This window comes from Bufo gargarizans, chromosome 3 (assembly GCF_014858855.1).
Source record: "Bufo gargarizans isolate SCDJY-AF-19 chromosome 3, ASM1485885v1, whole genome shotgun sequence".
NCBI lineage: Eukaryota > Metazoa > Chordata > Amphibia > Anura > Bufonidae > Bufo > Bufo gargarizans.
In genome coordinates, this window is record NC_058082.1 from 125362695 (window position 1) to 125377800 (window position 15106).

The 15106-nt window shown below is 43.9% G+C and overlaps 1 protein-coding gene across 3 annotated transcripts in view; it reads right to left on the reverse strand.

Moving 5' to 3' along the window:
* Positions 1 to 15106, reverse strand: part of LACC1 (laccase domain containing 1) — a 56289-nt gene that overhangs the window by 7091 nt on the left and 34092 nt on the right. For 2 of the 3 annotated variants that reach the window (XM_044286014.1, XM_044286015.1), the window contains exons 4-5: positions 14575 to 14740; positions 4769 to 4994 (exon numbers count right to left, since the gene is read on the reverse strand). In XM_044286014.1, the coding sequence (XP_044141949.1) occupies positions 4769 to 4994; positions 14575 to 14740 (392 nt within the window). Of the gene's footprint in view, positions 1 to 4764; positions 4995 to 14574; positions 14741 to 15106 lie in introns of those variants that run through there. The other variant, XM_044286016.1, reaches the window with a different exon arrangement.

Below are 15106 nucleotides of genomic sequence, written 5' to 3' on the forward strand. Positions count from 1 at the left end.
TCACACATTGGGTCACATTTACTAATTTCAGCGCACCTAGATATTGGTGTAATTTATGCCAAAATGTAGCACAGTTTGGGACAGCATGTATTGGATATATTTTCTGCACCTAGCCCAACAAGGAGGCAGTGGCTTAATGAGGAAGGGGGAGTGCCTTTGTGAGAAAGGGTGTGTGGCCTAAGATGCAAAAATTTGGCCACAATTCTAGCGTAAAATTGTCAAACTAAGCCAACAATAATTGATATAGAGTCAGAGTGTTTGTCCCTGCACCAGATTTATCATCCAGCTTGAGCCCCTGTGATTGATCTGGTGCAGGTCTACACAGCCTGTCTGAGGTTACGCCATCTTTACGATTAGTAAATCTGCCCTTTTGTTTCTGCCGTCATTGACTGATAGGGAGGCTTTCAGCATGATTTTAGTAGAGATGCATTGCATATAACCAGCCACCCCTACTGGGTTAGAGAATAGTGTTTTATTGATATCAATATTTCTTACTCATTACAACGCTTTGTCCATTTTGGCGCTATATTTCCTTTTGTACGGTCTCTCTTTTTAATTTGATTGGTGGTGGTCCAACTCTTGGTACCTCCGCCGATTTTCACCATAAAGCGCGTTGTGTCACCTTCATTGTTTACAGATACAATTCGCCTGTGTTGCAGTCATCTAATTGTTGGCTTAACTACAGCTATCAGGGCATGTTGGTAGTTGTAGTTTTGCATCCCTGGGTTAGGGCACATGCACACGTCCGTATGTATTTTGCGGTCCACAAAAACGGATCCCCCAAAAATACGGATGCTGTCCATGTGCATTCCGTATTTTGCAGAACGGAACAGCTGGTCCCTAATAGAACAGTCCTATCCTTGTCCGTAATGCGGACAATAATAGGACATGTTCTATTTTTTTGCAGAACGGACATACGGAAATGGAAAGCACATGAAATGAATGGTTCCGCATATGGTCCGCAAAAAAAAAAAAAGGAATGGACACGTAAGGAAAATACGTTCGTGTGCATGAGCCCTTAACTGAACTAGATCAAACCTTAATACCCCACTTTAAAACATTTCCAGCACTAACTTCAAGGATAAAGTACACAGTGCTGCAACAGACATGAACATGGATATATTTTTTGAGCACAGAAGCCTGTACTAAGTGTTCTAGCTAAATAAAACATTTTCCTCTGGAGAATTTTAGTCATGAATTATTGACCTGACCTAACAATATAGCGCTTTGAATCCTCCTCTTACGTACATGACCCATTTACAACCATTATTTTGACACTTTGAAGGTATCTGTCATGAAATGCACACCAACTTGTCAATGTTAGATGGACATGATAAACATTTTTACAAAAAATGGTAAAGACATTATTGGTCATACTTTTCCTTGTATAAGTCCACCAGCGCCTCTACATAACTTCAGCGCAGGGGCTTATTAAAACTGGCGTCTGAAACGGCGGTCTTAATAAATGTGCCCCATAGTTTGTAAGTCTGAAAAATGACATACAGACGTGGACAAAATTGTTGGTACCCTTTGGTCAATGAAAGAAAAAGTCACAATGGTCACAGAAATAACTTTAATCTGACAAAAGTAATAATAAATTAAAATTCTATAAATGTTAACCAATGAAAGTCAGACATTGTTTTTCAACCATGCTTCAACAGAATTATGTAAAAAAATAAACTCATGAAACAGGCATGGACAAAAATGATGGTACCCCTAGAAAACACAGAACATAATGTGACCAAAGGGACATGTTAATTCAAGGTGTGTCCACTAATTAGCATCACAGGTGTCTACAACCTTGTAATCAGCCATTGGGCCTATATATATGGCTCCAGGTAATCACTGTGTTGTTTGGTGATATGGTGTGTACCACACTCGACATGGACCAGAGGAAGCAAAGGAAAGAGCTGTCTCAAGAGATCAGAAAGAAAATTATAGACAAGCATGTTAAAGGTAAAGGCTATAAGACCATCTCCAAGCAACTAGATGTTCCTGTGAGTACAGTTGCACATATTATTCATAAGTTTAAGATCCATGGGACTGTAGCCAACCTCCCTGGACGTGGCCGCAGGAGGAAAATTGATGACAAATCTAAGAGACGGATAATCCGAATGGTAACAAAAGAGCCTAGAAAGACTTCTAAAGAGATTCAAGGTGAACTTCATGCTCAAGGAACATCAGTGTCAGATCGCACCATCCGTCGTTGTTTGAGCCAAAGTGGACTACATGGGAGACGACCAAGGAGGACACCATTGTTGAAAACGAATCATAAAAAAGCAAGACTGGAATATGCCAAACTACATGTTGACAAGCCACAAAGCTTCTGGGAGAATGTCCTGTGGACAGATGAGACAAAAATCGAAGTTTTTGCCAAGGCACATCAGCTGTATGTTCACAGACGAAAAAATGAAGCATATCAAGAAAAGAACACTGTCCCTACTGTGAAACATGGAGGAGGCTCTGTTATGTTCTGGGGCTGCTTTGCTGCGTCTGGCACAGGGTGTCTTGAATCTGTGCAGGGTACAATGAAATCTCAAGACTATCAAGGAATTCTAGAGAGAAATGTACTAGCCAGTGTCAGAAAGCTTGGTCTCAGTCGCAGGTCATGGGTCTTGCAACAGGACAATGACCCAAAACACACCGCTAAAAACACCCAAGAATGGCTAAGAGGAAAAAATTGGACTATTCTAAAGTGGCCTTCTATGAGCCCTGACCTCAATCCTATTGAGCATCTTTGGAAGGAGCTGAAACATGCAGTCTGGAAAAGGCACCCTTCAAACCGGACACAACTGGAGCAGTTTGCTCATGAGGAGTGGGCCAAAATACCTGCTGAGAGGTGCAGATGTCTCATTGACAGTTACAGGAAGCGTTTGATTGCAGTGATTGCCTCAAAAGGTTGCGCAACAAAATATTAAGTTAGGGGTACCATCATTTTTGTCCATGCCTGTTTCATGAGTTTATTTTTTTACATAATTCTGTTGAAGCATGGTTGAAAAACAATGTCTGACTTTCATTGGTTAACATTTATAGAATTTTAATTTATTATTACTTTTGTCAGATTAAAGTTATTTCTGTGACCATTGTGACTTTTTCTTTCATTGACCAAAGGGTACCAACAATTTTGTCCACGTCTGTATATAGATCCAGTTCAGCCTGTTAACCTGCAAGCTGATCTCACCCACACGCTAAAGAGAAAACTCGCAGGGTAAACTGACCTGCGCCGTGGGTTGTTAGTCTGCTGCTTGTTAATTGTTGCTGTGGGTTTTACCAGCCATTTTCAGTTTTTGCTATGCAGTGGTTGAAAGTAGAGGAAGACCAGCTGCGATCCTGGCACAGATGGCACTGTTAAAACTAGCCCAATTTGCAGAAAGTCTGCAGCAGACCGGTATCCTTAAAGGGAATCTGTCCACCACGTTTTGGACCATTATCTACATTAATACATGCCTAGTGCTGCAGATAAGGAGTCCAGATCACTAGTTTTTATTGTCCTACCGGCCTGGTTCCACCGCTATCAGCTGTAAAGGCTGCACTGAAATACACAGTCCGGACTGCTGTGCTACCGTAACATCATAGAGAACACTTTTGTAATTGCACAGCAGTCCTGACAATTTATTTGAAAGCAGCTCTGAGCGCTGACAATGGGGAAACAGGGGGACGGTAGGATAATAAAAAGTAGTGATCTGGACTCCATATCTGTAGTACTACTCATGTATTACTGTAGATAATGGTCCAAAACTAAGATGACAGATTCTCTTTACGGTTACATTCACAATGTGGTGGCCGTTTTTAGAACCAATTAAAGTCTATGGGGCTATTCACATGGCAGTCCAGATGGACCCCATTGAAATCAATAGGACCGTTTTTAATGGCAGTTTAGACAGGAGTGCAAACATCTAATGACTGTTAAAATGGGTACACAGAGGGTTTTCAGGGTTAACATATAAAATACACGTAAGAAAGAATACCCACCTTATCCACTTGCACACATGGGGACACCAGCTCCTCACAGGATGCAGCAGGACCTGACGCTCCCAGTGTGATGACATCACCACTGCTGGGAGCATCAGGTTCTGCTGTCTTCAATGAAGAGCAAGTATGTTGGCGCATTCAAGTCGTTGAGGTATTTTTTTTCAACCCACAAACAGAATGGGGACCACTACAAGGGTAGCACTAAGAGGGGTCATTATCTCTACTGGGAAGTATAAAGAGGGTCAGTAATCATATTGGGGGTCACTATGGGGGCCATTTGATCTCCAGGGAGCACTACCGGGGCATTAGGTATAATGTGAGAGCACTGCAGGGGTTGGGATATAAAAAAATAAATAAAAATTCATTCATTTTTAATGGCCATTTCCATTAAAATGGATAAATGGAAGGAAAATTGATGCACACACTGATTCAAAATGACCTTGAAAAGCTGACACTGTCTGTTTTTAATTTCCATTTTTTTCACTTTCGAGTGAATTTAGCCTAGGGTTTCATGATCACGTCTGTATTATGGTTTGATTTTCTGCATAGCTTTAATGAGGGTCTCATAGAGGTGAGCAGGGTCTCTTTTGTACATCCATATGCCTCTGATCTCAGGTATACAGAAATTTCAACAGAAAAGTGGCATTCTCCATTAGTCTGATGTGTGATGGGGAATTTTCCCCTAAGGCATTGTCTCTAGAGAACAATATCTGCGTACTTATGGCTCCGTGCACTGGGCTATGTTGTGTTCATGAGCCCTAAAACACATGGTTACAAAGAACAAGGGTTGGCTTACCGTGTAGCTCTTCTGATATCAACATAAGGTTTAGGAGACTCATATTGACGGACACACTGTGGGTCAATGTCATAAAAGGCTTTGGCTTTCTCCTGTATTAATTTAAAGCAGCAGGGTCCTACTGATGGGCCCAGGACTACTAGTATGTCCTTCACATCACTCCCGTACTCTGATATCATGGCGTTTACTGTGGCCATCGAGACTCCTAGCAGGGCGCCTTTCCAACCTAATAAAAAAATATTGAGGTTTTAGTAACGCAAGAAACAGGACGTTTATCACGTATTATGCGCTGTACTTCACTGTTGATGGTGTTCACTAGCAATGCTCAACAAACAAGTAACTGTAGGCTAGAAAGTAAAAACAGATCTACCTACCATGAAGGGAGTTTTCTGGGAGTATAATATTGATGACCTATCCTTAGGATAGGCCATCAACATCAGATGAGTGGGGGTGCAAGTCCTGGGACATTCCCACCCATCAGCTGTTTGAGAGGGCCTCATCATAGCATGCCAAGCACAGTGCCATACATTGTATAGTGGCTGTGCTTGATATTGCAGTCCAGGCCCATTCACGTCAATGGGACTGAACTGTCCAAAGGCATATAACCAAAGAACTCTCAAAAAGCTGGTTGGTGGGGTACTGGGAGTCGGATCCCCATTGATCCCATATTGATGGCCAATCCTGAGGATACGTCATCAATATTGAACGTGCACTATGCTGACAACAGTATAACATGCTTTCTAAACAAACATCTATTCATCAAAAATATTTTAGGCGGAACAAATTGTGCCTTGTCCAGTACCCCCCCCCCCCCCCACCACCACCACCACCACCATCATATACACTATGGTGCCCAAATAATACAATAACAACGTGAATAAATAACACTGCCTAATGCATGATTGGAAGTGCAACTTTTGGATGCCTAGGTCATCAGTACTGGTGTCCGTCTCAGAAAAGACAGGGATGCATCCACTGCCCAGTTTCCTCTTCTGTTAATTTTTTTCTAGCACATAATACACATTTTGATATTTCACAAAAGAGCCCTCCAATATTTATATGAAACTGGCAGCAACTACAAATCAAATGTAGCATGAAAGGCCAGCAACTGAACCTTTGCCCACTGTGCAGGTGAGCAACAGATTGCCAACATGATAATCCACTGCACAGAGCTAGATCACAGCATCGCAGGGGTTAACTGAAAAATACCCAAGCCTTTTTTATTTAATCAGGTGCATCCATCATAAAGTTCAACTTTTCGGCAGTACAATCTCCCTGCTTGATAAAGGCGGATACTGCTGAAACGTCGTACTTTAGGATGGATGCACCTGCCTTAATAAAAACGGCTTGGATTTTTCATTTAACCCCTGCAATGCTGTGATCTAGCTCTAGACAATGGATTTACAGCAACTACAAGGTAATTAAGATCATGGATGGGTTCACACAACGCTTTAAATACATTTTTAAAAAGTTGCAGGTTTTTTTTGATAGTTTTTTTTTTCTTTAAACAAAGTCAGAAGTGGATCCAGCAGGAAGGAGAAGTAGAAATCCTTGCTATATAGTCCTGTTTCCGGTCCAACCTATTTCTGGCTCTTGCAAGAGAAAAAAAAAAAGCTGTACACGACCCCACCTTATAAATGTTGTTGTATCCTAACTGTTTCCTGAGTGTGTAAAGTACAGTATGAAAAGTATTTCTACAGCATGAGATTAGATCATTCTGTGGGGTTCTTATTGGGGTAACGCACCAGTCCCTTATACCAGTGAACACCAAGGTTTTATTTCAACCTCTGCACCTGATATTGCAACTGGATTTCTCATTTAAAATTTCCATTCATCATGAGATTTTGCCTTTGTCATTACAAAAACACCTTGCTGACTAGAACTGATTATAACAATTTTCCAGGTTACAGATCCACAGAGAATCTTCATCCTGCAAGATTGTATGGATAAGCGTAAAGACTGCAGGAGGGGTTAAGGCACTGTGTGCTGTACATGTGGCATATCATTACCAATAACAGGGAACTGAATGGCCAAATAGCATTGACTTGTACACTGTGATCATAGTGTCAGCTGCCAGCACCTGGGGACAGTACCACAATTGGATGTATGTATCTACAGCGCCATCTACTGCATGACTACAATTATTGCAGTTAGAATTGAGAATAAGTGATGGCCTTGCGGTTCGCCTGGCGGTTGGTTTGCGGCAAACTTTGCACATTCTCGATCCGCCGAACATGCGAACATATAGCGATGTCCGTGTGGGCCATATTATTTTGCATTGCGCCGAACTTTGACCCATGACATATCCATCAGGTAGGACAGGACAGCTAATTGAGACCTACCCCCAACCCTATAACGGAATCCGATATGGCAGCCATTTTACATTATATGTTTTACCAGTGTAGGGAGAGGTTGCATTTTGGAGCAGGGACAGGCTGTTAGGAACTTAGGGACACCAAACGCTAGCTAAGAGGGCCACAAAAGTATTTTTCAGGACTGGTGTAGATGTGCTATCGATAGGTGTGATACACAGAGGGGTGTGATATACTTATAATATACTTTCTAACATAGAAAGTATATTATAGAGCATTTGTATGCTTCCAGAAAATACTGATTGAGGGCTGCGATCTATCAGCTTCCACAAAATAGTGATTGAGGCTTTCCGTATACCTGCGTCCACAAAATTACTGCTTGTCAACTGTCATATATCACACACTTGGGCCCTTGCTAGGACCCTCAGGATAATTGTGTCGTTTTTTATTATAATATCTACACCTCCATTAACTGTATAACCTTTTTGTATATTCACTTTTGCACCATTGATCGTTTGATGTATTATCACCTACACATTTATAATCCACTACTATGTCAGTATAACAGTAGTCCATTCAGTGCTTTATTTTATAGCAGTATGTTGTTAATGAACATTGTTTTCAAGGGACGAACAGTGTATTATTATTATTATTATTATTATGATGAATACCGCAGTACCATTTTACTGTGAGTCTCTCACCCCCATAGCACAATGCAGCACAATGTGTCATACATTGCAAGTCTAAGCAGGCTGCAAACGTCAATACATTAAAAGGCTACATGTGGGGGTGTTGATATTACATAATAACAATACACTGTTCATCCCTTGAAACCAGTGTTTATTAACAACATAGTGCTATAAAATAAAGCACTGAAAGGACTACTGTTATACAAACATAGTAGTGGATTATAAATGTGTAGGCGATAGTACATAAAACGATCAATATCGTAGTTGAATCACACTGCTAATAACTAGAGATGAGCGAACTTCTGTTTTAAGTTCGGCGTCTAAAGTTCGGCTTCCGGTTAGCGGAGAATCCCGATCTGGAACCGGATATGGATTCCGACTTCCGTTGTGGTCCGTGGTAGCGGAATCAATAATCGGCCATTATTGATTCCGCTACCACGGACCACAACGGAAGTCGGAATCCATATCCGGTTCCAGATCGGGATTCTCCGCTAACCGGAAGCCGAACTTTAGACGCCGAACTTAAAACAGAAGTTCGCTCATCTCTACTAATAACCACCCCCATAATAACCACCCCCAGAACATATCGTTAAAGTTACCAGCAACACATTATACTATACACTGCAATACCATATAGGGTGCAAAAGTGAATATACAAAAAGGTTATATATGGAGGTGTTGATATTATAATAATAGAAAACTACACACCACTCAGTTTTCAACAAGCAGTATTTATTATCAAACACAGTGTCACAACAAATAGCACATATCTTAGTACTGCCATATACTGGTGTTAAAACTGATACCCTCTGCTTAGTCCTGATAGTTTTAATTATACAAATTTTTTCTTTTCTATAATAATAGTTTTAAGTGAATATAATAAAATATGCAGTTTTAGAAAAATATAGTTAGGACCCCTAAAGGGGTCAGAGGACCGTTTTGTTTGTTGTCTTTCATATATCAGCCTCCACAAATAGTGATAGAGGTTTTCCATATACCTGCATCCACAAAATTACTGCTTGACGGTGATATACCAGCTTTAACTAACAACTAATTGGGGCCTGCCATATATCAACTTCCAGAAAATAGTGATAGAGGTTTTCCATATATCTGCGTCCACAAAATTAGTGCATGAGGGTGATATACCAGCTTCAACTAACAAATGATTGAGGCCTTCCATATATAAGTACAATAAAATATCTGGATAATTCCAGCTATCAAAAAAGACAATACACATAAACGGCAAGTATTAGAATCCGATATTGGAACTGCAGGGCACCTGAAGTCCTATAGGATATACAGGCAAGATACGTAATAAAAAAGGAACAGTTTTACCAGTTTGAAGTGCTGCAGTTGAGGACGATCAGGTATCCCTCAAGAAACCCTGAAACGTAGTTTTCTAGTCCAACAGGGTCGTGACTGTGCACCCACCCAAAAAGGGGTGACCTCGTCCGGATACCTGTCCCTATTCCGAACGGAATCCCTGATAAACCCTATAGGATAGTTCCCAACGTGCTACGTTTCATACAATACTCATCAGGAGAATTATTCCCAGTGCTTGATAAGAATGGACAACAATTCCTAATGGTCATTGGACCAAGGAGAATGCCAGGGGGTAACGAGGTCACCTAGTGATGGTGAGCCCATCAGTGGTACGGAACTATCAAATGTGCTGATGCCACACAAAAGAAGAACCCACAGTCCGTGTGGGGAGTCTTGTCCGAGGGTGCCACGGACAAGACTCCACACACGGACTGTGGATTCTTCTCTATTTTTGACCATTATATTTGTGTAATTACTTCCATATATCAGCTTCCATAAAATAGTGATAGAGGTTTTCCATATACCTGCGTCCACAAAATACAGATTTGCGGGTTTTGATATACCTGCTTCAACTAACAACTGATTGAGGCCTTCCATATATCAGCTTCCACAAAATAGTGATAGAGGTTTTCCATATACCTGCATCCACAAAATTACTGCTTGAGGATGATATACCAGCTTCAACCAACAACTGATTGAGGCCTGCCATATATCAGCTTCCACAAATACTGCTTTTCTCTAGGGACTTTGGCACAGGGTAATTTTTAAATGACAGGCGGAGGAAGAGGCAGGCCGTTCCGCAGCGGTGTTAGGGGTCGGGCAGGTGCACTGCGACAGAGCTTAAGTGGGAAGCTGGAGAAGGTGAGTGCGATTATGTCAAAGGACACACCAGAGTTGGTTGAGTGGCTTACTCAGCCTTCCGCTTCTGCACTCTCCTCATCCTCTGGATCTGCACCCTCCTCACTCTCTGCTGTGTGCACCCCTAAAGACACCACCAGCACTACCACCACCACCACCATCATAGCCCCTCCACTCGAGTCAGAGGAATTATTTTCCCATCTATTCCCAGACCTTATCGATGCACAGCCATTCTTGGCATCGGATGAGGAGGTAGCAAGGCCGCCCAGTGGTTTAATGACAGTACCCAGATCAGCCCAAGGAGGGTAGTCCCCGCTGTTGCTGCCTACTCCGAGATCTCTAATGTCAGTGGTGGTGAAGGTGACGATGATGACGTGTCGATGGACGTCACGTGGGTGCCCACAGGAGAGGAAGAGGAGGGGAATTCAGAGGGAGAGACGGAGCAGCAGATAGGGATGAGAAGGAGGAGAAGCAGGCAGAACTCGCAGTGCACAGGAGACAAAAAGCAGACTGCAAATGTATCTGGAGCGCCACAGTGTGGGCTTTTTTTAACGTGTCAGCTGCTGACAATAGTGTTGCCATCAGCTGCTTGTGCTGTCAACGCATATGTTGCGGTAAGCCCAACACTCACCTAGGGACGACCTGGCCTCCCATCACCGAGCCCAGTGGGAGCAACGCAGTCAGAACCCACAAAGCCACACTCCCGGCCCTCCACGTCCTGCCCCTTCTCCTTTTCCTCTCTCCTCCCATTTGTCCTCCACTCCACCTTACACCATGCCATCATCGCATTCATCTGGCACAAGGCAGGCTTCTGTGGCCCAAATGTTCAAGCATAAAAAAATGATAACGCAGGATAATCCTCTTGCCCAACGGCTACTCTGCCAACTACTGCCATATAAATTGGTGGACTCGGAGGCCTTTAGAAAATTTGTGGCCATTGGCACACCGCAATGGAAGGTCTCCGGAAGGAAATATTTCTCCCAGAAGGGCACCCTGAACTATATGGCCATGGTCAGCGGCAAGTTAATATATCTCTGGCACACAGTGTCGGTGCCAAGATACATCTGACCAAAGACACGTGATCTAACCAACACTGGCAGGGAAGGTACATAACTTTTACTGCCCACTGGATGAACCTTCTGACGGCCATCAAGTGTGTAACCCGTGGCACCTGTGTGGATTTAGTGTTACCACAACGGATTGCATGCAGGACAGCCTCTTCTTTTCCTCCTCCTTCTCCATCCTCCGTCTCCTCCTCGGCTGACTCCTTTTCTACTGCTACCACCTTTTCCGCTGCACCCCCCAAGCTCCCCAGAACCTATTCGACGTGCCAGGTGAGATGTTGCCATGCTGTGCTGCGTTGTGCCTGGAAGCCAAGAGCCACACCGGTCCTGCACTGCTTTCAGCTCTATAGTCACAGTTCGATTAGCGGCTAACCCCTCTCTATTTGACAGTTGGTAAAGTGGTGTGCGACAATGGTGCCAATTTGCTGAGCACGCTGAAATAGGGAAAAATGACACAGGTGCCGTGCATGGCACACGTCCTGAACTTAGTTGTACAGCGATTCGTTGCCAAATACCCCAGGGTCCAGGACATCTTGCGGCAGGCCATTTTAGAAGATATTGACTCGCCTTGCTGACGTTCAGTGGCGACACCACTTGCCCGTCAGATGTCTGATTTGTTACTGCCCGTCGAGCTGGAACTCCACCTTGTATATGCTTAATAGGCTGCTCCAGCAGAAAAGTGGTGTTAAAGACTACCTGTACGAACTCTGCAGCAGGACAGGTTCTGGGGAGCTTGGTTTCTTTTCACCACGCCAGTGGCTGCTCGTGCGCGACGCATGCAGACTTCTGCAGCTATTTGATGAGATACCCAAACTGGTCAGTCGCAGCCAGGGTGCCATCAGTGACATCGTACCTTACGCCTTCTTTCTGGAGCGTGCATTCCGTTGTGTCATTTATCAAGCCGTCGAGGAGCTGGAAGATGAGGACGTCGCAATGCTGGATGAATTCCCAGGGGGGGCTACTTCATCTGAGACAAGTCAGCAGGAGTCTGAAGAGGAGTCCGAGGAGGATGGTGGCTGGGGGGAGGAGTAGGAGCAAGAAGACCAGGCTTTAAAGTTATCAGGGATCCCTGGTGTTGTCCATGGCTGGGGGGAGGAGACCAAGGACGAAATTCTCCTGGGCGATGAGCAGGAGCCAGGGCACTCCACCGCTTCCAATTTAGTGCAAATTGGGGCCTTGGGGCCTTCATGCTCCAGTGTTTGAAGAGGGACCCCCGTATAAAAAGCATAAAGGTCAAGTTCCTGTACTAGGTGGCAACGTACTTAGACCCCCGGTACAAACACAATATGGCAGACATGTTACCAGCATCACAGAGGGCTGTCAGAATGCAGCATTTCTAGGCCTTGCTGCGAGACATGCTGCATTCTACTGTTGCGGGCACTGGCAGAGTAATTTTCACCCACAGCGAAGCAGGTGCGGGTACCAATTCTACCGCGCCTGCAAACAGAGGGCAGTTTGAAGATGTGTTGGTCACTTCGGATATGAGATCATTCTTTCAGCCAACCCATCGACAGCCTACCTCCGGAACCAGCCTCAGGGAACACCTAGACCGACAGGTGTTTGACTACATCGGGTTAACGGCCGATGTGGACGCTCTGAGAAGTGAGGAACCCCTTGAATACTGGGTGTGCAGGCTTGACCTGTGGCCAGAGCTGGAACAATTTGCCATGGAACTCTTGGCTTGCCCCTCGTCGAGTGTCCTGTCCCAAAGGACGTTCAGTGCAGCAGGGGGGACCGTGACCGATAAGCGCACTCTTTTAGCTCACTACAGTGTGGACTACCTCACATTTTTAAAAATTAATGAGGCATGGATCTCGGAGGAATTCAACACCTGTGATGACCACATGTAATTTAATTTCCTCATGCCAGCCCACACATATCCCCCACCACCCAGAACAAAGAATGGTCCTTGCCTTATGTATATACAGCGGCATAAAAGGCATTTTATGTCAGATGAATGCCTAATTTTTGGGGCCTGTATTGGCCGACAGTCACATATTTATCCTGTGACCACCTAATGTACCTCCAGCCACAGAATCCAAAGTTCTTTGCTGTCAGGTGAATGCCTATTGCCAAGTTTTTGGGGCCTGTACTGGTCGACAGTTACATATTTATCCTGTAACCACGTAATGTACCTCCAGCCACAGAATCCAAAGTTCTTTGCTGTCAGGTGAATGCTTATTGCCTAATTTTTGGGGTCTGTACTGATCGACAGTTACATTTTTATCCTGTGACCGCCCAATGTACCTCCAGCCACAGAATCCAAAGTTCTTTGCTGTCAGGTGAATGCCTTTTGCCTAATTTTTGTTTATCTCTAGCCACATAATCACACCCATGTGTCACTCCTCTGCCTCTTATTATGGTGGAGTATGAACCGCATTCACCATAAGGACCTTCTAATGTCACAGGATCATGTGACTGTGCCCCCCACCCCATACAGTGCCCTTGTATACCCTGCATTGTGCCCTCTTACCACACTCTGTGCAGTGCCCCTAGTCAGTCCCTGAACTGTGCCCTCTTATACTCTTTTATCCGGTCACGGTATGGTGGTGTTATCCGGTCACTGTGCAGAGTTGTTATCCGGTCAATGTATGGCGGTGGTATCCAATAACTGGATGGCCACAACTGTATCCCTTTCCTTGCCCACGCCATCCTTATTTAGACCTGGCATGAGCGGGTAAAATATGCAGATTGCAGTGCTAAGGACCTTTACCCCACAATCTGTGTCAGAAATACGCCTAACATAGACATATTTCTATATAATAAATGACCACCTAATTGTATTATTATTCGGGGGTAGGGCTAATATCTTTATATTATATAGATTCTAGTGTATTATACTGTGCCCTGTATTTCCCAGTAGAAAATATATTCTTGGGAAACACAGTCCTCATCCCTGACCACCAGGACCAGGTAGCGCTCTGTCAGTACATGGTGGCCTCCCCTCTCCGCCACTCCGCTGTCTACTGGTGCTTATTCTGACACTAGGGCTGCATTAACAGATGCCTCAGACTGATTCCGTACAGTGGCGCCTGTTCACCATACAGTACCATGGTAGAAAACAATTTTACGTTAACGTAGGCATTTTTTTAATCAACTCTGCAGTATACAAAAACGTGGAGTTCTGTACATTTGTATACATCAAACCGATAGGAAATAACATTTTTCTAGGCTCCAGCAGGGCCCATTTTTGAGAGTTTCCCTTTAAGACCCATAAAAATGGCCCCTGATTAGAATACATATTTTTGTGGGAATTTTTGCCAATGATCACCCTCCATGTTGGTATATCACTGTCCATGTTGTGCGACTATTTGTGTACTTCTAGTAAGTGTTTGCTGGCTGCAAATATGACCTGAAGGTTTTCCAGGTTTGCCTGCCATTAAAGTGAATGGGACCCGATGAGAACGCGCAGTTTGCGAACATTTAAAGTTCGTCCATCACTAATGAGATTATTTTACAGTACGGTACAGTATTGTCATTATAAAATAGCAGGGTCCAGTAGAAAGCAATGTCTTTGAGATTAGTGCTTATACAGTATTAGTAGCAGTAAAAGGGTTTACCAGAATGGGCTGCTCCGCATGCCTTTTTAACTGGATCACAGAGCAGGATTGGTATACAGTCTGCACCAGGAGCGGCTATGGTCACAGCTTTCTGATTGGTTACTATGCCATCATAGGAGGGCGGCTCCGGCTTTCCCACAATCCAAACCTTATCAGCATGGTCAACCTGCAAGAAGGAGTGTAAAACTGACTACACAGGTAATGATTAAAGGGGTTGTCAGAGACCTAGAAAACATTTACAGGAAGCTGGCTGGGTATGCTGTGAAAATAAAAAAGACTCATCTGGTCATACTCCAGCACCATGGCTCCCATCCTCATCAGTGCCATCAGGCTCGGACTAGCCCATAGGGGTACAGGAGAATATCCCAGTGGGCCCCTGAGCAAGGTGGTCCCCTAGTCCCCTATAGCCTGCTCAAGTGGCACATGGCATAGTAGACTGACATATAGAAAGGTTAGCTGAGATGCTATACAGTACATTGCCTATATCTGGGTAGTGTGGGCATGTAGTATATGCATGTGGCTTTATAGTGGG